This window comes from Crassostrea angulata, chromosome 10 (assembly GCF_025612915.1).
Source record: "Crassostrea angulata isolate pt1a10 chromosome 10, ASM2561291v2, whole genome shotgun sequence".
Classification (NCBI taxonomy): domain Eukaryota; kingdom Metazoa; phylum Mollusca; class Bivalvia; order Ostreida; family Ostreidae; genus Magallana; species Magallana angulata.
Window position 1 is genome coordinate 587,932 of NC_069120.1, and position 25,253 is coordinate 613,184.

General features: G+C 37.0%; 1 protein-coding gene across 7 annotated transcripts; it reads right to left on the reverse strand.

The window, feature by feature from the left end:
* Nucleotides 1–987: 987 nt before the first annotated feature.
* LOC128168317 (uncharacterized) lies at nucleotides 988–25,251 on the reverse strand. 7 transcript variants are annotated; one of them, XM_052834542.1, is made up of 14 exons: nucleotides 25,122–25,242; nucleotides 24,279–24,314; nucleotides 22,750–22,890; nucleotides 22,267–22,357; nucleotides 18,782–18,859; nucleotides 16,790–16,898; nucleotides 13,585–13,654; nucleotides 11,529–11,608; nucleotides 9,944–10,016; nucleotides 9,297–9,350; nucleotides 6,169–8,841; nucleotides 4,553–6,030; nucleotides 2,675–2,774; nucleotides 988–2,409 (listed from the first exon to the last, which is right to left on the reverse strand). In XM_052834542.1, the coding sequence occupies exons 2-14, from the start codon at nucleotides 24,291–24,293 to the stop codon at nucleotides 2,353–2,355; spliced, it is 5,019 nt and encodes a 1,672-aa protein (XP_052690502.1). In that variant the 5' UTR covers nucleotides 24,294–24,314; nucleotides 25,122–25,242; the 3' UTR covers nucleotides 988–2,352. The 7 variants fall into 7 exon arrangements, with proteins under 7 accessions (XP_052690502.1, XP_052690506.1, XP_052690504.1 ...); XM_052834546.1 differs by lacking the exon at nucleotides 2,675–2,774 and adding an exon at nucleotides 3,161–3,214; XM_052834544.1 differs by lacking the exon at nucleotides 2,675–2,774 and adding an exon at nucleotides 3,332–3,462.
* Nucleotides 25,252–25,253: the final 2 nt, after the last annotated feature.

Below are 25,253 nucleotides of genomic sequence, written 5' to 3' on the forward strand. Positions count from 1 at the left end.
TACAATGAGGGTACCCTATATGCAATATTTTGCCAAAAAATGACTAAGTTCAAAAGCTGGTATTTTTTTCGTAAATTATCGGAAATCAAAATCCTAGCAATATGCACACCTCTGATATATGTACCATTGATCTGCAAAAGAACAACTTCCTATCTTGAGAACTGTAGGAGGAGTTATCCGTACAATGAGGGTTCCCTATATGCAATATTTTGCCAAAAAATGACTAAGTTCAAAAGCTGGTATTTTGTCGATAAATTATCGGAAATCAAAATCCTTGCAATATGCACACCTCTGATATATGTACAATTGATCTGCAAAAGAACAACTTCCTATCTTGAGAACTGTAGGAGGAGTTATCCGTACAATGAGGATACCCTATATGCAATATTTTGCCAAAAAATGACGAAGTTCAAAAGCTGGTATTTTTTTCATAAATTATCGGAAATCAAAATCCTAGCAATATGCACACCTCTGATATATGTACCATTGATCTGCAAAAGAACAACTTCCTATCTTGAGAACTGTAGGAGGAGTTATCCGTACAATGAGGGTTCCCTATATGCAATATTTCGCCAAAAAATGACTAAGTTCAAAAGCTGGTATTTTGTCGATAAATTATCGGAAATCAAAATCCTAGCAATATGCACACCTCTGATATATGTACAATTGATCTGCAAAAGAACAACTTCCTATCTTGAAAACTGTAGGAGGAGTTATCCGTACAATGAGGGTACCCTTTTGGCAGCCGCCCGCCCGCCCGCCCGCCATTTTCACCATTTTAATAACCGGATTTTTCCGTTGGAAAACCCGGTTAATAATATTTATCAAAGAAAAATTCCAAATATTTTGGCTTTAAAATCGGGAATTTTTTTTAATATCGTCATACAACGCTCTTCTGTCAAAGGAGGTGAATATAGTGTAAAATAGCCACGGCCATCTAGCTCTTTTCAACACATCTAGTTAAAACACCGACAAACAAAAAACCGATTATTATTTCCTCAGTTACTTTTATTTTGAATAACAGTTAGCTATACTCTCATATTCTCTCTACGATCAAAAATCCAACAAACAACATTCACAATACTTATTCTTATCTAACATTGTAATTAAAATTTACAAATAATGAGCAAGTTCACATAGCGTCGCCATTATAAATATGGCGAACCCTGGTGCATGCACGTGCACTCAGTCAATACCGACCAGGTACACCTGGTAACGGCCAGGTAAGATGGAAGTCGTTGTTATCCGTGCACCGAAGAAATACATGTTACCATGACATAATATATAATATAATAATAACATGATATAATACTGTTCCAAAAAGCCACCTACTTAACTTTAAAAATGATATCTAGAATATTATACTACATATTTTACTGTGCAGCAGTTTCCCCAATATCCACAATGAATTATTTTTTTGCTAAAAATAATAAATTTAGTAAAAACGTACTAGCCAAAAACTTGACCGAACCCCAAACCACGTAAATGTCATAATGATGAAAAAGCCGGAGGAAAACCTCAAGCCATTAAATTCTACTGAGGAAATGCTGCATGATTTTGCAAAGTTTGAGTGACAATATGTATAGACCTACATGCATTATGACGTAGGCCTAGTGAATAAAATGTATATAGTACATAACAGATGAATAATGTACACAAGAGCCTAGCCCGATCTGGTATTGATAGCGAAATACTCAGTATCCGTGTCATAACGGGGAGATATCGGCAAAACTAAATGTAAAGTTTGGTCATATTTGTAGAGATTATGCATGTTCTATCACAAAAGGCGCAAGATCATAAAAGATAGATATAAATCTTAAAATGAATATTATAAATCATTTGAAAAGTTCATTTGGGACGTAAATTTTTCTTTCAAAATTCTTAAATAAAAGAAATATATAGATAAAATACATTTATATCAATAGAAAATCAAACAGAACATCGGCAACAAAACAAGCAATGACGTCACAAAATGAATTTTCAAAATATTCTGGCAAGTTACCGTTTCTATAAATATCACAGTGCAACATAAATACAGGTGAAAAAAGAAAAAAGGACGGACTCTATATAAATATACACATACTGATAAATAAAATGGCTAATATCACAGCTCTCTCAGTTATTAAAAGTCAAATAAATTAACATAAAGGACTAAGTCTCTCTAAATTGTGCCATAATCTCGCACTCAACTAAGGAACTTCTCGTAAAATGACAATAAATTTCAAAATAACTTTTGTTGAACTCCATCAGATATCCAAAGGCTCGCGATGCAAAAAGTCTCTATAATTCGGAACCTTCTAAATTGCTGTCTGACCCTATCTACTAGTATTTGCAAAAGGAAGTCGTCGTACGTTAAATCCGGCATTCTTTTTCGCAGCTGCGGCACATATCAGCTTGAAACTTGGAGACCTATTCAAAAAGAAGAAACATTGTCATCGATATAGAATCTTTTTTTATGTTCATACATTCATGCAGAGAGTTACTACAGAGAATATCATGCAACAGATTAATAAATTTACATGCAACATAAGGTAGAAGAAACTGAAAATGTTTAACGGAATTTTACTGCCAAATACTGAATTAAACAAAGAAAGGTGAAAAGATTGCCAAACAAGACTGTTTCTTTAATCTCCTGATAATCCTTTACTGGATCAAGGTTCGATAACTCTTGTACCTTGAGTCGTGTCCCCTGCTGACGTTTACGGAGAGTGTTATACCTCGCCCGACAGACGTCACAATCAACGCACTCTTCCATGTCAAAGCGAATAGTTTTTCTGCCAACAAGAATTCGTCAATTTTATTGAAGAACAAACCTCCCTCAAACCCCACAATCGGTATCCAAACAACTCGTTTTTCACCTGAAATCGATCGCCGTCTTGTTCGAAATATTAAATGAAATAACGAGCTTTTTGAATTACCCGCCATTTTTTAGTGACAAGCGGATCTGGCAAATTCCCCCTCAATTTTAGTAAAGCCTTGTTTGACAACCCCATTCACCTTGCAATCGTTACTTTGCACATTTCAAATAAAAAAAACATTAAAATTAAATAAAATCAAAAACAAATTTTCCGTCACCTTAAATATACATATATTACGATTAATTTTGTTAACTATTTTAGTATTATTATGCCCCGGCCGCACAAGTTTTTACAGTCCTTACTTTTCCCCAATTTTATTCCATTATTCCACAACAGTTTCAATGCGTTCCTTGTATCTTCCAAGAAAAGGAAAACATTTCATAAAGAAGCTGTTCAAACATTTTCAGCGAAACATTCTTGATTATTTGAGCATTGCAGCAGCCGAATCATAGAGATGCCCTAACGCTACAAACCTAGGGGTATGGCTATATTGTGTATACGTTATATGGTCACAGTTCTTCCGAAGCCGTGTTGTTTGGTGTATTTTGCTACAAGAATATCTGCATATCTCCTCTCTTCTTCAGTTAACAATGGCGGATTTCCACTGTTGGAAGAGAATAATCGTCATCCCGAATATATATAGAGGAATTCAGCTAGGAACTACTTTCTTGATTATATGAGGGAGGAATAGGGCCTTAGAAACCATTTAGGTTTATACAACGAAATCAGTACTTTGTTTTATCATTTTAAACCAGCATCGATATATTGTCCGTATTATATAATTACGGATTTTAATTTACTGTTTTAATTAAAATCAAATGAATTGTATTTACTTTTGCAAGTTTTCAATGTTAGATTAAATGGTTTCGAGAGGTCCTCAGAGATATGCAGTTCAATATTCGCGCATTTAACACAGAATTGCTAGCGAACCTCAAGTTCATAGTTAGAAGTCGGGACTTATTTCTTTTCCAAGATTTTAAAACTTCCCAAAATAAAACCCCGTTTATAGAATTTTGCATAAGTGCACTAAAATTCACGTGAAGAAAACGAAAATAAAAATATTCAAATAAAATCATGGTTAAAACGAACAAAATGTATGAGAGCGTGATTAGTCCACATTCTGTGTCAATGCGATTAAATGATGAACGGCACAGCAGCGTCAGCACATGCAGATTAGTAGAAAACCAAAGTACATGACTTGTATGTAGAGAGTTACGAAAGTGAAAACAACCCTTTCTTGACGGCCGCCTTAATAATGATACATTTGTATTTCTGTATCGTCCAGGAATTGCTTAGGTCAAGAAAGCGTCGTTTGAAATGAATAATTATGGGTTGACTATCAAGGGAGTGAAGATATATTCCAAAAATAAATGAACTATATAATGGTGAACTAGAGTAACCAATTTTCACCTTGTATTTACTAGTATCATCTGAAATTATCAACATGCGTATGTAAAGTATTCCATTAAATGAGGGATGATTGAAAATGATAGCATCACAATAAAAATTCAAACATTAACCAAAATTTGCCGCTAAAATGTTTACATTTTAATCACTTAACCTTTATCCCAAATAATTTGACTGTTAATAAACAAATACCATTTTCAGTACCTAATTCTATAAAACAGTTTTATTTACTACTATTTCCCCCTAAACATACCGAAGAACGAAAACAAGGTCGGACAAATACTTACAAAGGCTGGTGCTGGTATCGTACAGGGGTCACGGGGCGGACGGGAGATAACTCGTCCTCGTACATATCCCGGGGCGCGCGGAGGGAGCTGGTCCGTTTGAGTCCCGGGGAGGAGTAAATGGGTTTGGTGGGGGTTGAACACGTATTGCTGCCGTCATATGGTTTGTACGTGTATGGGGGTACGTGCACGGATCCAATCTCTTTCGTGGGCGTCCTAGCCGGACTACGAGAGGGTGACGTGGACTGAGAATTAAACGACCGCCGGTGAGCGCTGTTGATTCCTTCCTTAATACTAAGGTTGGTTTCGCTTTTAGCATTTTTGAGAATGCTTCTGATGTTAGGATTATTCCTTGACGGTGAGGAGGAGGAGGAGCCGTACGCCGACCGTGTGGGTCCGTAGCTGGAGGACCGGAAGGGCGGCCCGTAGTCGTCCGTGTTGTAGTAGCGGTTACAGCTCTCCTGTTGTACGGCGTACTCCAAAGCCTTCATGAACGTCTTGTCGCCACTGGGACTGCGGGTATCGTACCGACTGGCCCTTTGGTACTCCTCCTTGTATCGGTTATCAATGGGCGACTCCACGATGCACTCTATTGTTTCTTTGGTGTTTTCATAGCGCGTGTTTCTGGGAGATATCACGTAATTTCGTTGAGGTCGAACTGCATCATTAGAATTCATTAAGTAAGGACTATACACTAGTTGTCTCTTTGCGGATTTCTCGTCCTGTAGATCAGCCAATTCACGATCTCTTCCTTTCGGACTCTTGCTGCGACTGGGACTGTTCGCTCTTAAATTCTCCTTCCTCGGAGTTCGTCGGCCGTAGTTCTCCTGCTCGTCTTTGTCCTCGTCATATCTTCCAGGTGGTCGCTTAGTGAGGTATCGTTGAACTTCTAAATCATCCACTGAATCATCGTCTGCGTCACCGAGAGATGAATTGAAGGCTGTTTTATAAGAGGGCGTTCTTCTGTGTGGATAGATTTCGTGGCGTGCAGAGTTTGGCGGCGACATCTCGTCGTACCCACTCTCGCGTCCGACAGAGACAGGGGTAGATCGACCGGAAGTGAAGGAACTCGGGTTATGCGGGGTAGATGAGAATGAATCGTCATACATACGCCGGGAGCTGCCGAGAGATTCCGAACGGGACCGGTATGTCGGTGTTGATGTCATCTTGACGTCAGTCGGGATTTCTCGTCGTCTTGGCGTCACAAAAGAATCTTTGGGGAAGCCATTTGGCTGACTTTTGATGGAGTAACCATTTAATGGTTCTTCAAAGTCTTCGTCATCATCATCATCGTCGTAAAGACCGTTTTCCATATATTTCCCGATTATCCCACTCACTTTCGATATATGACCCTGCTTCTGGAATTTGGACAGTTCAAAAAACAGTTGTTTTCTCTCCCGTCTGGCGTCGTCCAGGATGCTCTTCAGGTCACCAATGATACTCTGCTGCTTGCCGGTCAATTTCTTCTCTCTAGCCAGATCCTAAAATTAGAAATGTTTAATAACTACATTAATATTCTACACTATTGAATTATTACATTAATATTCTACACTGTTGCTTACCACTAACAAGTCCAGACACATGTACAGATTCATACGTAATGAACTAGTTGTACTTACCTCTTTGAGTTCGTCATTCTCCCTCTGTGTATTTGCCAGGACGTTCTTGAAGTTGTCTCTTTCCTCCGTGAGGGACTGTAGCGTGGGTATGTCCTTCTTACTGCTGCCCGCCAGTAGATTCCTAGTCTGCTCCAGTTCGGTCTCCAAGTCATCGATGCTTGTCTTGGAGGCCTGCAGCTGTTTCTCCGTCTCACGTAGCCGCGCCTCTGTGCTCTCGTTCCTTGTTTTCTCTTTCTCTAACTGCGTTCTAAGCTCCATATTTTCTGCCTGAGACCTCGCGAGATGAGCTCTGCAGTCGTTCAGAACATCGTTAGTTTTCTCCATTTTCTCGGTCATTTCAACGTTCGAGTTCTTTAACTTTGCCTGCAGTATGTCATTTTCAGTGATGGCGGTGGCTAGAGCTTGTTTCAGTTCTATCAGATCTTGGTCAGATATACGGGTTTTATTTGTCAGCTTTTTCCATTTTTCTATTTTCTTGGGATCGTATCCAAGATTATCTGCGGTGTCAATCCCCCATATTTCTTCCGACACTTTCCTTATTGGACTAGAATACCCAAGGTTAATAGGTCGTCCTCTTCGTGTCGGGGCAAAGGTCAGATTCCCATCCGGGGCGTCAGAGATTGACAAATCCTGTAAACTTCTTGATGTGTATGAGTCCGGCGTGAGATTTTCAGGGGAGGCACAGGAGTGAAGCCTCGTTTCAGACTTCGATCTCACAGGACTTGTGTCGTCTGCTCGCTGCCTGAACATCCTGCCTCGCGAGAAGTCTGGTGACCTGGACGATCTCCGAGGCGACCTCACCGGAGAAACGCGCGGGGATCTCGACTCCGGGCTCTTAGAAATCTTCTCCTGCACTTGTTCTGATAGTTCCTTTGTGAGTCTATCAATGTCTTCCAACTCCGTATCGTCTGATAAATTTGACTTTTCTAAAACATCCATTTTTAGTTTCAGAAGTTCGAGTTCTCGGTTGAGGACTCTCACCAGGCGTCTGTTTGGATCGATCTCCCTACTGTGTCGCCCTGGTGACGTCACGTCTTTCCCTTGGTTCTGATCTGCTGGGGATTTGGACCTGGGAGATTTCGGAGATTGGTCCCCTTTAGCTGATCCCCTTTCAAGACTAGATCGAGGGGACCTTTCAAGACTCGACCTTGGGGACCGTTCTAAACTCGACCTTGGCGATCGTTCCTGGGTGAAATCGACAGACCTGGAGAGCCTTTCCCTGTTGATTGATCTTTCCGGACTCGTTCTCTCTAGACTGGGCGACTTGGATCGGCTAGATGATCTGTCTTTTAGGATTGACTTTGGGAAAGTCTCCTCGTCTAATCCTGACCCAGGGGTCAATGAACGAACCCTGTATCCTGACCGTTCGGGGGATCTCCTTTCCCCTCTCCTGTCTCTTCCTATCTCTAAATCCTTCTGTATCTTTTCTTTCAGCGGTTCTACAATGTCCACTCTAGGAAACTTTCGTTGCTCTCCATCACTTTCGCTACTCGTTGCCCCCTTTGCATCCCTATACGGTTTTGATGAATCCAACAAGTTATGACTTGTCTCAAATCTATCACCCACAACTTCCAGTATTCCACGTTTATTGGTAGACATAGATGGTACATGACAGCTGCTACCTGGCTTTGAAACAGGCGTAGCCTTTGGTGCAAATGTAACCTTGGCTTCTGACTCTGGTGCTCGCCCTTTGTTTTTCTGGCTCCCTGGATCAACAGTTGGAGCAATATCATCCACAGCATTCAGATCCAGCAGGTGATGGAGACCCTGAGAATGGCCTGGCGGCCTGTTTGTTTCCTGGTCATGAAAATTCGCCTCATGTCGGGCTTGTCTCAGGGCCTGGATAAAGAACTGCATTTCAGGGCTGTCATTCCCCTGTCCAGGCATGATAAAGATTGGCATGCCCCGCCCTATCCCCGGGTAGTAGTAAGGGGGCGCTGTACCGAAGGTCCCCTGATACCCTGCTTCTGTGTTGATATCCTCCAGTTCCTCTTGAGACTTTGAATCTCCCTCCTTCATGCTCGATTTGTCCAAATCACTCGAAGTAATAGAAAAATTGTCACCCTCTGGCTGATGTTCAAGAGATTTGCGAGCTTCTTCCATTTTTTGCCATTCTTGTTTTCGGTTTTCAAACTTTTGTTTGGCGTCTGCCATAATAGAGTCAGTAGTCCTGGGTCGCTTCACTGTCCGAGACACGATCGGCAGTGGTTCTCTGACATTGGTTTCTGTCCTAAATGGTTCCCTACGTACTTCTTTTAAAACTGTTTCATCTATGTTAATCTGTAGGACATCGTCCTTATCACCGCTTTCTGAAGGTTTGTTTTCCTTTCTGTTTTCTTTCTCGGCGGTGTCCTCCGTGTCACTTTCACTTGTTTGGATTTTCGCTGTCGGCAGCCTGTCTTTCTTGTCACTAAGCAATGATGCGGACCCTGATAACACACTCAGACTTTCATCATCGTCAGCTTCATTACCCTCCAAATGTTCTGATACTTGCTCTGAGATAGTTTTGATAATCAGATTCTCGCCTTCTGGGGTAACATCCGGGTCCCCGGACCTCACGGATCCATTGGAGGAAGAGAACCAATCAGAATTGTCGTCTGCTGCGTCAGCTGATGTTGTTCTTCTTCTCTCAGGATAACCAGTCACGGCTCCTTTGATGTCTTCTGTGGAGAGCTAAACAAAATAAGAGAAGAACTAATATTATTAAACTTTCATGTTCAATACTGAAATCTGATTGGTTTAAACGAAGTTTATAATCCTTTCTATCTGTTCTATTACCCTCAGTGTTAGCAACACACTTGACAACTGGTAACACAACGAATTGTTACATGCACATACATTATGCATGTATGGTTCACCGTAGAATTCACATCACTCCTACAATTTTTCTTTGACATCAAGACATTCATTATAATAAAAAAATAGTGCCTGTTTGGGAGGGTAGCAGTTGAAATTGACACCCCTCGAAAAGGAATGTCACCCTCCGCTTTGCGTTGGTTGACAATGGTTTTCTCGGGCTGTCAATTTCAACTGTTACCTTCCCAAACAGGCACTATTTATATATTACAAACTGCTACAATATTTACAGCTAAGGTGGAATGGTGAATCTTTGTTCAGGCATTAGTTACCTTTCCTTTATCTTCTGAGCTGACTTCAGGTTGGTACAGGGAGTTGGTTGTAACCTGCAAAAAAAATCTCATTCATCACCATGGTAACTCAGAGAGAGGCAAAAACCGATAGCAGAAATAAGTTGTACTGACAGATTCCAGAATAGTTATGACAGTTTAAGAATGAAATCAGAAAAAGATACATTCCTGATGAATCAGGCATAAGGTAAAGAGATATACTTGGTATTTGTTGAATACATCAATAAAATTAAACTAAATCCCAAACACATGCTGATTATTTGTTTAAACTACCACTAAAATCGCATGGTTATGAGATTGAAAATTAAGAAGACATTTATATGCATTAACATAGGACACTTTCCACCTCGTTATACAGAATGATTACATCCGACACTGCGTAATGAGAGAGAAAGCTCATGCAATATGTTATATATATAGATGTAATAGGTAAGTAATGTTACAGACACTTGGTTTTACTTACACCGTTGTCAAGATATCACTGTACGACAATAAAAACACCATCAAATAAAACCTTCATCTTGTTAAGCCTTCAATTTTATAGCCAAGTTATTTCTGTGTGACTGCTCTTTTGAAGAATAAAACTTTTAAATGGTCTTAATTTCTTTTTTAAGTCTAATGAATCCTACCTTTCTTTTCAGCAGAGAAATGTAGATCATCAACGTGTGCTCATCTATGATGCTTTCAATGACATCTGCTGGGCTAAAGAGAGGCAAGATAAAAACATCAGTTATAAAAGGCACAGCTAAAAAATTAAAAAGCCAGCATTCTCTAAACAAGTTAAGACAGATTTCCAATCTCTTGGTAGAGCCTTGTCCATTCAGTCTTACTCTTAAATACATCAGCCAACTCTTCAATTTCTTCCTTGACTAAAGTACTGATATTTCACGTTAAGTTTGAAGAAGCACTTTTTTATGCCGTCGTTAAGTTCGCCCCATGATGGTCTATAAATTGTACGGTGTCTCACGGGTTACGTTCACGATTTGATCTGTGCATTGAAGGGTTCTCATACAAAATATAAGTAAAGACACCATTCAGGTAGCACAAAAAGATAGATTAAAGAATAAATAACTGTGGAAGATAAAAAGTGGCCAGACATCTTTCATAAAGGTATTGACTATTCAGCATGTACGTTTAAACAGGTTAGCACAACCCGGCAGGTTTTGTCCAATGATCAAAAACCATTCAAGGATAAAAACAGGCTGATGATATAATCTCTCTTTGCAACAATAGTACATTACAACTTAATGATTTGCCAATTATTCCCAATGAAATAAAAATCTCTAGACACTGGGTCAACAGAGTCATGCAAAAAAAAAAAAAAAAACTCCACAAAAATACAAAAGCCACTACAGGTATGCCATGTTCTTTGTCAATCAAAACAATTTGTGGTAAACAAATAATCAATTACCCCTCCATGTTAAGATAATAATCTTAGTCTGAACTTTTCATTTAAACAATTCTGTTTACATTACAAGTTTAGCATCAGAATATTACCACTATCTACACGTGGAATCAGTGAGCAGTGCTCACTATAGCTCCTGTAGAGTAATCCAGATTTCCAATGGTTCTGAACAAAGCGTTCCATTGGAATTGCCAAAATGTCCAACATTTCTTCCCTGTTTATTTAAATATTGAGCTGTCACTTTGTCCTGGCTTCAATGACATTACACACGGAGACATAAATCACTGTACAATTACTGGGCAATCTCGGCTCAGCTCGGTAATTCCATGTCTGATCACAAACTGCACACCTGGGGATAATGACAACCGAGCAAATAGGAAACACAGCAATGCATCAATAGGAGGCATGTCTCCTTGTTTACCTGTGGTTAACACCTGGGCGGTACTGGCAGAGGGCTTCCTCCACAATAGCTTACCTGACTAAGCCATGGCCGATGCCTAGCCTTACCTGGGCAGAATCAGCAGTGAGTACCTGTAGGATAGCGTACCTGGATGATGACTTACCTGATGATGTGGTGGGGGATTCCTAGCCGTATCTGGGCACTATAAGAAATGAGCACCTGGATGACGACTTAAGTGACTTACCTGATGATGTAGTGGAGGATAATCAGCCTTACCTGGGCTATATTAGAGGTAAATACCTGAAGAATAGCATACCTTGCCACTGACTTACCTGATGTTGTTGCAGCAGATTCCTAGCTTTACCTGACCACTATAAGCAATACCTGGACGATGACTTCATTGACTTACCTGACGATGTCGTGGCGGATTCCTAGCTGTGTCTCCAACTGCTGCAGCAGACCACTTAGTTCCTTCTCCTTACTGCCCACCTGACAAAGGTAAATGTTGATCAATTATCTCAGGTGTACACCAATCAATACCTGTCATTATCTGTCTATAGACGGCCGGGTCAGATGTCTGGGGAGACTCTGGTGTAAATATACACAGAGTGTTCTACAGGAATAATGTGTATTTAATTTTATCATAAATTCTTTTCTCCATGAATGCATTCAGATTTATTGTGCAAATTCAAATATTAACAATAAGGTCAGACCTATACACAAGTACTCAATATCACCCTAGGTTGACAAAACAATATATGATTTCTAAATAATTTGACATGATATATGTAAAATGTCTTTGTAATTCTTTTGATCCAAGTCTAATCTATAATTTTTTCTTGTCAGAATAAGGACATGTTGGTACCAACTTGTAAAGCTTTGATGAATCATGCAGCTATTAGGATGTGATTGGAAGAAGAAGAAAAGAGAGGAAATCAAATTAGTTGGGGATCTGCACAGATCTCAAGAATGACCATTTTGACTTCCACATCCTTGAGCTACATACAACAGCCATCCAAGACAAACAGATGGGCTTCAGTGGATCATTTTAAGACCACTCTGTACAAAATGTGCATATCTAGTCATGACCAAAGTCTGATAAAGACTACAACACAGGCGTACTGTACATTTATATGTCTCGTGATCTATAATTGGAATGTTTATTCAGGAGATATCGATCTTTAGAATATTTCGAGCATGCATCATGACATTACGACAAAATTTGGCAGCAAAAGTCCAGGAAGTACCCCTGTGTTTTAGTTATTTCACTTCTTATCAACAGCATTGCATCTCTTGGTCCTCAGAGCACCCCTATGCAGTTTGAAGAAGGCCACTACATTAGTAATGGTCCTCAAATAAGACAAAACCTAAGGTCCAAAGCCACAGTCAATTTAATATAAAGAACCCTCACTGCTTCTGAACATAGGTCAAAATTAGTAGTCCCTTACTTGGAATGGAGATGGTTTCATCTTAATGAAACTTCACACAATCTACTGATTATGGTTCAGTTTTATCTGTCAGAGTAAGTTCCCAATGGCTCGTACGGTATATTAGTTTGCATAAAACTTTGTTTCAATACTTTGTTAACTCTAAGACCAGGGTAAGACTTTATGAACTCTGACAAACTGTCAATGAATGCCTGGTTATATTAAATAATGGGGTAAAAGTGAGACCAGGCTAAGACTTCAATAACCCTGAGACCAGGCTAAGACTTCATTAACTCTGAGAAAAGGCTAAGAATTCATTAACTCTGACAAACTGTTAATGAATGGCTGGTTATATCAAATGATGGGATAAAATTGAGACCAGTCTAAGACTTCACTCACTCTGAGACCAGGCTAAGACTTCATTAACTCTGAGACCAGGCTAAGACTTGATTCATTCTGACAAACTATCAATGAATGGCTGGTTATATCAAATGATGGGGTAAAGTACAGGTTATGGACACACATTATTACTTCCTTATGGCTCATGTCACAATAAATAAATCAATGCGGCAAGATGAAGCATCCCCTATAAATATGTCCTTTTCATTAGAGTTTAGGACTAAAGAAAATTGGATCCACTTTTAATCCTGCAGAACGAGTTCAATATTCAAACAGTCCTCATCAATATACAGGCTATGAACAGCAAACAAAATATTTAACATTGAAATATTGATCAAACGTGCAAACATGTAGATAATGTGTAAACACTTAATAGAAGAGCTTAGGGGAATGGGTAAACATGGGTCCCTGCCATTACAGGGAGAAGTTCACGTACGTTCTAGATCCTTACCCAATAAATTAATAAATTATATCTACATATCTCAACAAATATCAAAACTTTTTATGGGTTCTTCTAGGTGGGTTGAAATTCAAAGGTGAAAAAAAAATTGCAAAGGTTTTTGAAACTAGAATAATGATAGTTTGCTGAAATTGAAAATGGGTTTGTGTGTTTGGTTGAGTAACAAGAGAGAATCTTACCTGAATCCCGTCACTTCTATCAGCAAATTTCTGTAAAAGTTTGATGAACCAATCCCCAGAGTAACATAGACTGAAATTCAATGAAAAAAAAAGACAAAGTTAAACAGCCGGTTATAAAATAGAATGGCAATATGTCAGTGTGTGTTAAGCCATTCTGAAAGGGAAAAGGCAAACACTGATTGCAGTCAAGTATATACTAGCTAATCTAAGTCTTTAACTTAAAAACGAGATAACTTTGATCAAGAACAATTTATTCAGGCTGAAGCATAGGAATCGGGGGTGCTTAAGTAAAAATATTGATTTTTCATGTTGCCTTATACATTTTTGCTAAACCAACAACACTTTTTGTGCAAACTTAAAAAGAAAATTAATTCTTGATAATTTGAACCGCCATATTATCATTTCCTTCAATTTGGAGTTTTCTAACGAGACATTTGGGACATTTCCAATCTCGATAATTTGTTTGCTCTGCTGCAAGAAGCACGAAGATCTTTTTTTTTTCTCCAATACCACTCTCACAATGAAGAGCTACCAACTTAAATCAAGCTATCAATATCACATAAATATTGTACTAGTCAGGCGTCAATATTGCTTGTACAATTCAAATAACCCTAATAACATTGACACATGAATTAATTAAAAAGTCTGTTTAGACCTAAAGATTATAATTGCAAAGGTTTTAACACCCTTACTAATCCTTCCCGAGTTTAACCCAGTTATATCAGATTTATATACTGTACTGGTGAACACACACCGGTGTATGAATGTTGCTAGTACGACTTGACAGTCAATCACCTCTGTAAATGACAGAAATCCAACATACCTCTCATACTAATTGAAGAACCTTACAAACTTTATTTCAGCTGTACTATTACCAGTTAATCCTTCTGAGAATTATATTTTCTTATTCTAAAGGCCCTGAGTTAATGTAGATAAACGAGCCAGGTATATACAATTACAATGACATTTACACTCTAGAGTTGTAATTAAATTCTATTAAAAGCTGTAATTTTGTTCTTCAATTTCAGAAAGGGTGGTTTAATACAGGAGACTTTAAAGATTAAGGATCTGCATTTGATAAATAGATTCAAAAGCTCTCTTATTTGTATCTTTTCATTGACAGATATTCCAATTACTGTGGTTTCACCAATTTTCGTGGATTTCATTTTTAAGTTGATCCATGAAATTAAATGTTCATTGAAATGCAATTTCTATTAACATTTTGTACTGATTGTGTCATTGACCATGAATTTACGTATCCTTGAAACTGTGATTTTCACTTTATCCACGAAAATTGATACCCTTGAATATTAATGAAACCACAGTACTTTTGAATGAACGATTTGTCAGACTTTCTAAAATGATATTCCACAGAATAAGACCATTCCAAGTTTTTTCTATGTTTAGCGTCCGCGGACAGATTGGTTTTGAGATGTAAAAATAAAAAAAAAAAAATCAATTGTTGTTCATAAAATTAGATCGCTTTTTCATATGTCGGACTCAGGATTGCATTTTAAAATCCGGATCAGAAATCAAATATAACAACATTCAAAATGGAAATCATATGGTAGGTATTTGTTACTTTTGTTACAAAATGAAGAAAAAACTTCAAAATATATAACAAATCTTATTTTGTTGAACTTTTAAAGTTGTGTTTTTTTTCTAAGGTTTGTGTTTTTTTTCCTGATAGAAAGATAGGTTTTTGAGTTTTGGGTGGACGCTAAACAAAGAAAAAACTTGCAATGGCCTAACATACGTCTTCCTCATTTCATTTAGTAATTTGAAAATTTAGCATTGTCAAGGTTGAAATATGGAGAAGAAATGTATGTTTTCCTTTGCACCTTTGTTCATTGGGTTCAATAACCACTGGAAAAAGCACTTCTTGATCATTAAAAGTAATTCACCATAGGTGCGGAATTTCAACTAATGACTGTAAAAACAGTTTTAAAAGTTTTGAAATAAACAATAAAATAAGCTGAACTGCTTTCAAACCATCATAAGTTAGTTTTAATATCTGACTTTCAGTGTGTGGTTGGCTTTGAGGGAGACATAACCCATTAGACTCCATTTGACCAACAATTAGAATCCATGGTTCCTCCACTCATACATACAGAGAGCCCAGGAGACGTGGAATACCATATTTTACTGAGGACCATTAAATGCTTACATTTGGAAATAGAGAGGTCCTTTACTGGATAAAAGTGTTGAAGTACTAGTGAAGTGTGAATAATAGCCAAACATTAAAGAAGGGTCTCTGATCTGTAATGGAAATATTTACATCTAATACCTTTAAACCGAAAAAGCCAGAGTATTGTATGTAAAACAGTTAAATATTTAAATAAAGCCTCTCTGAACTATCCATGGACAGGTACCTCTAAGCCCAATGATTCAATTTTGAAAAGAATGAGGTAAATTTTCAGTGAAGCCATTTTGATAGACTTGTTCTATTAGCTAGATCTTCATCAGTTGCCATCAAAAACATGTCTGAACACATCAACATTCATGAAATCAGCCATTCATACTGAACAAAACTATTCAATTTTTACATAAAATGAGTTCTTCTGACATTCAATTTCTGTGTGCACAAGGCATTCACTCTATTGCATATGGAATTAATGATATCTCAATAAAATAATCTACCATTATGTTAGAAATTCTAAAATGGCAAAAGATTATAATGAAACCATACAAATTCTATGGAGAACTTTAAATGAATGCATTATAGATCCCTCTCTTGTATCATAAATTGTTTTGCTGTAAATGCTGTGGATTAAAGCTCATTGGAATTTGTCTCAAAATTCAGATTGTTGACATTTTAGCGGGTAGAACAACTGCACACTCACAAAACCGAATAAGTGGAAACCAATATGGAGACTTACTTGCAGCATGCAAATAACAACCTAGTTCAAGAAACAGAATCTTACAAAACTTCCAGGACATGTCAAATATGTCCAAGAAACCTCCTGTTATGATCTTGTCATCTGATTTGTATATCATATGGTATCCCTATACATACAGTAAAATAGGCTACTACCATTGAATGCAAGCGTTGCAATATTTAAACTCAGTTAGTCTTACTTGGAAGTGAATGTGTTGTGGGAGCCAAGCTCCATTTATAATAACTTGTAAGCGTATGTCTGTGGGTCAACTCAGTTTACACTTGCCTAAGAAAATTACATGTAATCTCTGTTTCCAATAAACTTACTTGTGAGCGAGTGTGTTGCGCGAGTCAAACTCGGTGTTGAGTTCCTTCTGACACCACTCCAACAGGTGCTTCTTGGCAACGCCCACACTTCTCTCCTGGGGGGGTTGTTCTAAAATAGAAAAAGGTCAGAGAATTAGTCCCCTTTATCGACAGTACCCTAAAATGTTATAAAAGAATCAGTCGCTAGGTTGGGTTCGCCCCATTGACAGTTCCCTAAATGGTCAGAAAATCGTTCGGCTAGGTCAATGTTTCCCCCCATCGACAGTACCCTAAAAACTCATACAATCAGTCAGCTAAGTCAGGGTTCCCTTTATCCAGAGGATCCAATAAAAAGTCATAGAATTGGTCCGATAGGTCAGGGTTCCCTCCATCCACAGGACCCAATAAAAAGTTAGAGAATTTGTCTGCTAGGTCAGGGTTCCCTCCATCGACAGTACCCTCAGGCCGTGCCAAACCTCTGCTACATGTAATAACGGAGTTCCTTGGCATGATTGATTGTTGACAATGAATGCACCCCCGGCACAAGTCTCCCAGTGTGGAATTAAGCCTCAGCACACCGCTTTGTCCCCCATACAATCAGAGCCTTATCTCCCCATCTTATCCTTATTTATACCGCTATCAAAGAATGTAATCATTTCAGGATCGTAGTAGCTTTTGCCTGAATATGGTGGTAAACAAATCCCCTATGGAGGTCAATTTAGGATAATGCATGAATGACCAACACAAAATCAATCAAAATTCCTTCATAAGCAGTTACAGATGAGTTTGTTTTGGTCCAAATTGTTACAAGTGACAGCTTCTTTTACCTACCTTTAGCAAGGAAATGGTTATTCCAAAGAACTTTGATTGAAATCTAATGTACACTGCACTCTGGCACCAATTAAAATATTTCGTTTATAATAAGCTTAATGTAAACATAATATGAACTTCGTAAACTTGCCCTGATTTTAACCTATCCCATTAATGGAAGAGGGTAGCGCAGTCTGTCTAGATTATTACCTTGGTTCAAGTGAAAAAAAAAACTACCAAAAGTCACCTCCTATAAATTGGCAAACAAAGCGGCACCTATTTAAGCCCTGCAGTGTCAATATTTTAACAGTAACAAGAGATCTAAGGCTGGGTCCAGTCTTTCATTAAAGTTTGATCTTTCACTCTGACAGGTTCTTATAATGGAGATTGCCTTCAAGTACTCTGATTCCATTGGTATGTTGACATTTTCGTCCAGAACGTAAGTCTCCAATAAATCCACCCCAGGCCTGACCAATAACTTTAACTCACTTAGACACGGGGGTACATATTTATATTACCAGAAAAAATAACTATTTTCCACCCTTGGGGTAAAAAGCAAAATCCTTTTGAAATATTGTTTGTATTCAAGTCCTCTCATAAAAGATAGAAAAATATTGAAGTTATTTATCTTCTGATGTCCGTAATTTTTGTTATCTGGAACAATATTGTGACACCGTTTTACAGAGGGGTGCAGTTACAACAGGTTAGAGCCCTACATGGATCAACGTTGGCACGGATATGAACTTCAATGCTCAGAAATAAACGGAGCACAATAAAAATAATTCTTCTAATAAACATAATTAAGTTGTGCATTTTTGGTTCTCTTTATAAAAATGTAAATAATTGAACCCTTTGTTCTGACTGAACTCTTTGATATATAATAAAGCCCTACCTTTGCCCAATATCCTGGTTTACTTATTAAATCTCATCAAAATACAATCCGACGGTCACGTATTTATCACCATCTATTAACATGTTAAAGGGCTGCGTTACTCTCGATATCACTCCTGGACTTATTATTGGGTATATTAGCATCTAAATAACACTACACCCATAAAATTATCATACAATGAATGCGACCGTTTCTTGTCCGTTTCTTGGTTCTGCGTGTATGACTAGTGAATGACCCTACTAACAGTGTAAATCTCTCAGACACTCCAGGCCCATTGAGGTCTGTTTGTTCTCAGATAGGAAGGTGCTTACCAATGTTGTGTATTCCGTAATTCAGAATGGTCAGCCATAAAATATCCAGAATGGACTTAATGTCTCCATCAAGTATATCTGTAAAACAAAAAAGACAAACAGTGGATGAGAGAGTTTGGTTAACACTAAATAAACAGTCTATCAAAAATCTCTAAATACAAACCCCCGAAAGCAGCAGGTAAGGTTAAACCCTTGTACTGAATTCAGGGGTCTATAAATTAATAATGTAATTCTTATGTAGTCTTATTTCCAACCAATTACCATCCTAAGAATCTAAATTAAAAAAAAAAAACCACAAAAATTGTCAATATGTTCATGTACTACCTTAAAATACAGCGACCGCCAGCCTATTTCAGAACTACAGCAAATGTCTGGGTGGATATCCCATACATAAGGGAGAATGCTCAGATACACAACCTTAATCTGTAAACTGTCAATTTACCCATAAAACAGAAGATACAAAACACACAGCATTGAATGACATCTACTTATGTTTTCAAATCCTCTGGGTGAGTTTTGTGTCACAACGCCTTTGCTAAATTTGTACCAGACAGCGCGTCAACAGATCTCAAACTGATCTCAAAATGTCTAACTAAATGTCAGTATTTTATACATTATTATAGAGGCTCCATTGATTCTCTGTGTCTGATAAATTCTGTCAACCAGACACCAGGCAAAACTACTAGTGCATGTACCTGTTATATTGAGCAATGAATTCGACACCTGCTGACTACTTTGCAGTATCAGCAGAATCTATTTTAGCTTTCATTAATCATTTAAAGTGTCAATGATTCCTTTGTAATCATTTGGAGTAAAGGTATTCATGTCCAGTGTAATCGAAGATTTCACATGTATATTCTTTAAACTACATGTACCCAAAAGTGGAATTGAAAATTACAAAAAATCAAAGCATGTACAAATTAATTCTGATTATCAAGGAATTTATAAATAATTCATAGAATGGATCAGAGTGCTAATAACTAAATTAAATTGACTAGCCCCATTCCACCAAAGCCACAAAACATTTTTACCCAGGATTTAAAGCCACATAATACTGTTTACTTAAGAAGGTAAAAACTTACATTAGAAACTAATAGAGTAAATCCTGAAGAATTAATGGCCTATTTAGTAAGCTTGCACTGTTATTACATCCAATTCACAGAAATAAAAGTAAAAGAATCATAAAACTTCCTCTGCAGCAAGTACCTGCACGTATTTCCCACTGTGTTGGGTCGGCACGTAACCTTGTCAATGGGCGCGGGGAACCCCTTACGCTTGAGTGTCCGCCAGAGATGATCCAGGCATATTTACCAGGTTTATATTAAATTTAAAGACCAGCCCATAAAGTAATTGACATTAGTGTCTCTAAGTCAATGTAGACAAAGTCGTGGGACTGTGAATCTCTCATAATCTGCCGTTCTAACTGAGTGGAGTAACGTGCCTTCGACACAGGATACCGGATTTCTACGATTCAAATGATTTTGTATCCACGACTGTGATAAAGATATCAACAGCCTTGCTGTTTTATCATTGCAAATCTTTTAAATTCATGCACAAAGCAAGGGTGACACTCTAGCCTAATTAATGAAGGCCTGTTTTTAAACTCAAGATAGAATTCCAATAAAAAATCCCACTCATTTCAGCCCATTCTTTTAAGTTTACTTTAAGATCAATTTGAATATGCCATATAATATTTCAGAATGTAGACTGCTGATCAGTAATGAACTTATTTCCTGGTGCCTGACCCAAGACTCTGTAACCGACCGCCTCCTGTCCACTCGGCCACCTTCTTACTACAAGGTATGCTTATGTAATGGGATAGGAGAATTAATGAAGGACCAGACAGAAATTTGAACCAGGACCCACTGAATCTCTAGTAAGGTGCTCTACTAACTGAGCAATCTGGCACCAGTATTGAACTGATCTGACCGTCACACTTAGGTTTGTCCAGTCATTTCTTTATGGCACTTTACAAAATTCAATCTTAGCCCCACCCCCTACTTTTTTTTGCAAAGTTAGACCTAACCATCAGGCACATAGCACCAGGGAGGGGCCAGCACCCCCTTTTTCTCGCGGCAAACAAAAGTTGTTCCAAACTTTATCTTAAAAAAAATGGAAATATAAATAGTGATATTGAAAATTGGAATCAAAGGTAAACTAACTTTTTTTGTGTGTGGCTTGTCAAGATTGCTGATTAGTCTAGTCCCCCCCCCCCCCCCCCAACTTTCAATTTGCTTCCGACGCCACTGCACCCCTTGGTTTTTATAAGGCAAAAATATTCCAAACAGTCAGCTATAAGTAGTCATAATTTTGTTTCTAAAACACACATTAAACTGCTTCAAATTGTTTTCAGTAAATTCAATATATAGGAGACATTAAATTACAATAAACCAGTTCACCTACATGGCTACCTCAGTGAGGGGGAGGGGGGTTGGTGGGTGGGGGTGGGGGTGGTTAATTAAGGTATATTCTCCTACCCACCATTGGTCTCTCTATCAAATAAAATTACAAAATACATGTAGATCTCTTTCACATCTCATATCTTTATATTGTGCCTTAATTCTTTGATAAAAATTTCTGATTTATGAAAAGTTATTTACTTAGAAATTCATGCAATCACAACTTATAAATCACTTTCCAGATTATAGATAAGAATCAATTTCTAACCTACATAAACATTTGGCACCTAAAGTGACATTTGGTTTTAAAATTTTAGGAAGATATGAAAGGTAAAAGAGACGCACTTTTAAATCTTCTGTTTAATCTTTGGCTAGTATTTCCTATAATTTAATTCTCAGATTTCTCCCATGAAAACACCAGATGAATCAAATTATCCCAAATATGAGAATGAATAACTATGGCTTTCAATCAGTTTTTAAAAAGAATGTGTTAAATATCAGATTTTACAGAGAGCACTTGCTTGTGTGTATTAGGAGTCCTTCCTTTATCTCGGGGTCACTGAAACACTGATACACCTAATTTATCATGTATAGAAACTCGACTGTTCAGAAATAAAGTACAGTTAAGTGTTGATAGGAAAAAAATGTCTAAATATGTTATCAAGGGCTCCATTGACTTCAGTAAACAGGAGAAAGTGCTGTATCAGCGGGTATAGGAGTCTGAGATAAGCCGCGTACACAGTTCTATTATCGTAAGCTCTGTAAAATGATTTTAAAACTGGTCTGCGTTTTGGGCCCAGAGACCAGACACTTCCATGATTTCTATAGAGTCCACTTTCCAAACAAATTAATAAAAATCAAATATTTATACCTGCATACTTTTGCAATGAATATTCAGGAGATACACAAGCAATCCAATGATATATATCATTTATGCATAAAATGATACATGCTCACCGAAACTAATTAATGCTGAATATTTCTCAACCAGCCATTCACAAATAAATAAGGTACTCCATAGTTAATAGGTCTTAATCTAAATCATGCAATACATCACTCTAGTATTCGTTCATATGATTGTCCTACCTTGTGCTTTGAAGGTGGATCTTATTCTGTTCTTGGTCATGTGACTGGTTAAGGCTCGGAGGTAGCGCAATGGGTCGCTGGAACGTTCCTCCTGCAATCAAAGTTAATACATTTCATCTCTTAGTATACGTAATAAATATTACAGAATAAGAAATCAATTATTTCACTTTTATGTGTATAAGGAAGTTTTGCGTATTCTAGAGGTGATTTTTTTTAGATTGATAAGCCTGTGAAAATAGTGTAGTCCTCCAAAGAGGGCTATAAGAATTCCTTTTCCAAATAATACCCATGGATACCAATGAAGGACTTCCAAATTCAGTTGTTTTATGAAAACAAATTCTTTCAACTTTTAACAATCAATGTCTTTGAGTACAGGCATTTAACTTGAAAACTGAAATGTTACTGAGTTTACTATAATTTATATATAACTATAGGTGTCCATCATCCACCTGTAGGTTCCAGGTGTGCAGAGTTCTGAGATACCTGAGCGGCCTTGAGGAGTTCCGTGGTCCCAGTCAACAGGTCAATGACCTGACACAGGGCTTTCCCATCCTGGATGTCGGAAATTCCCTCGATTTCCAGTCCAACCTCACTCAAGATGGAGTTTACCCAGGATATGTACACCTAGTAAAACATTTCAGAATTTTTGTTCTCATAACGTGCCAGTAACATAATTACCAGTACACAAAATTACACAGCTTCATCTTAATTAATACAAGATGATGCTTGCACTTCTGTACGCATGCATGTAACAAAAGAAATCCTTGAAACCAAATATATCTTGTTCATTAAAAAAAATATAAAACAAAACATTTTGTTGATTTTCATCTGCGAAATTACAGATACTGTTATGAGTGCATTCACAATAAATTGGCACATGCTTTGAATAAGTTTAATAAAAAAGCCTCTGAAAAGAAGAGATTCCTGTATAAATGCAAATCTAAACACAGACTACTTTCAGTAACATTTTTCTAAATTATATGTTAGTAAATGTAATTGTAGCATACACAATAAATACAAATGTAGAATAATTATAAAATGCTGATAAAACAATCTTGTTCTGAAATCAAGAGATACCCATCACCTTTTTTGGCCCTTGAGTTTGCCATGAACATTAATTATTTACATAGTACTAATATCATGCATGAATTCTTCAAAAGTTCATTCAATGCACATCATCTCAAATTTACACTGACTTCCTTGTAATATTGATTTCATTGAAATACAAAACAGTTAGCAACATACACATGAGCTATAAAGGAACCGCTATTCTGCTATAGCTACAATTCTGTTATTAATAACCATTCTATTTTATAGCTACTCTGCACTGTGTTTTGTTATAGCTCTGAATGCATAGCAAATGGTTCTTTCCTTTTAAAATCAATGTTATCCATGAATTCTTTTCATAAGTGTATATAAATTCTTACGAATACCCAGCAATGCATAGCATTCATGAAAACAAGAAACTAGCTGTATATAGATTCAAGTAGTGTCTGTGAAACCATGTGTGCTGAATAAAAAGGGCCCTTTTCTAATTTTGTGCCTAAAGTTTGTTCAGGTTTCCAAGGACTTGGAAGAAAACCAACATAAGAACATTACTTCTTTTTTCTTTGATTACAAAGGCCACTATTACTGCTGACTTTTACAAATTTTTGGTCAATATATAAACCCCGGTTTAAAGTTAGCAAAATGTATAATTTAGCTGCTCGTTTTTTGACCAGCTCTACAAACATTATAGCTACATATATGAACAATACAGAGTGTAGATCTACGTAATTTTTAAGGATATTAATAATAAAATGAAACAATTAATTTGTATTACTGAAGTTAACATAATGATCAAGAGTTTAAAGTTCAAAGGAAACTTGAGGGATAGTTTTTTTTAGTGTTTTTGTGAGGAAGAGATCTTAATATAGAACTGACTTTGCTGTAATGATAACGTAACAAAAAAGGCATGCAGGCTCAGGAGTCTAGGCAAGACAATATTCTGTTGTTGTATACTCCATATTTACCTTCCTTTTGCTCATCGTTCACCCTGTTTTCTAGACCTGGTTTGGACATTGTGAATAATTAACATTTTTTTAATGTTAAACATTGAAAAATTATAATAAAATAATAGGAACTAAGTCTTTATAGTAGAAAAAATTAAAAGAACTAATTTCATCAATTGCTGCAAAACTCACAATTAGTTTAATAATTTAGGATTGTTAAAAAGTGAAATCCCTATACCAATTTTGTGTGTTACATATACATACATTGATTGCAAAATGAATTAGCTGCATGTTTAGTCAAGTACGCCTAAATAAGAACCTTTTCAAATGAGCTTTATTTTTATTTCATCAAATTAACAAATAACCATGATACCAATTAAATCTATCTATACAGGCCTAATCATGTGCAAAATTAAACTATTTTATGTTCAAATATACCAAGATATGATTTCATAACTGAATTCCACCTGGAATACACTGTAAGTGCAAATGCAATAATCAGTTTGAAAAAAATTATTTTGGATGAGAGCACTTTGAAATAAAACAGCGATGAACGTCATGGTTTAACTGCATATAAAATTATGTTTTGCAAAAGCACAACATTGGAAATGAATTAATTTTCTGTATATCTTATAAAAATATATTTTTAAATTGTATTAAAGAAAATCCTTTTAACCGCGTCTTAAACAAATAAAATATTCTTACTTTTAAATGCCTTAAGTATGCACAAAAATCAACAACACGTTTAAACCTGCAAAACCGTTCATTGTGCATTTAAATAATATATACTGTAATATAACAGAAAATAAAATTTCAGAGAAAATGAAGGTTTAAATCTAAACCATAAAATGCAAATAAATTTACCTGTAGAACCGACATATTTCAGGATTTGTTTTGCTATCTATCCCAACATCGCGTTTAAATATTAGTGAAAGTGACTAGCGGCGAAAGTGCAACCACTTAGTCGCCATGTGTAAACAAACTTCTGTGTGAATA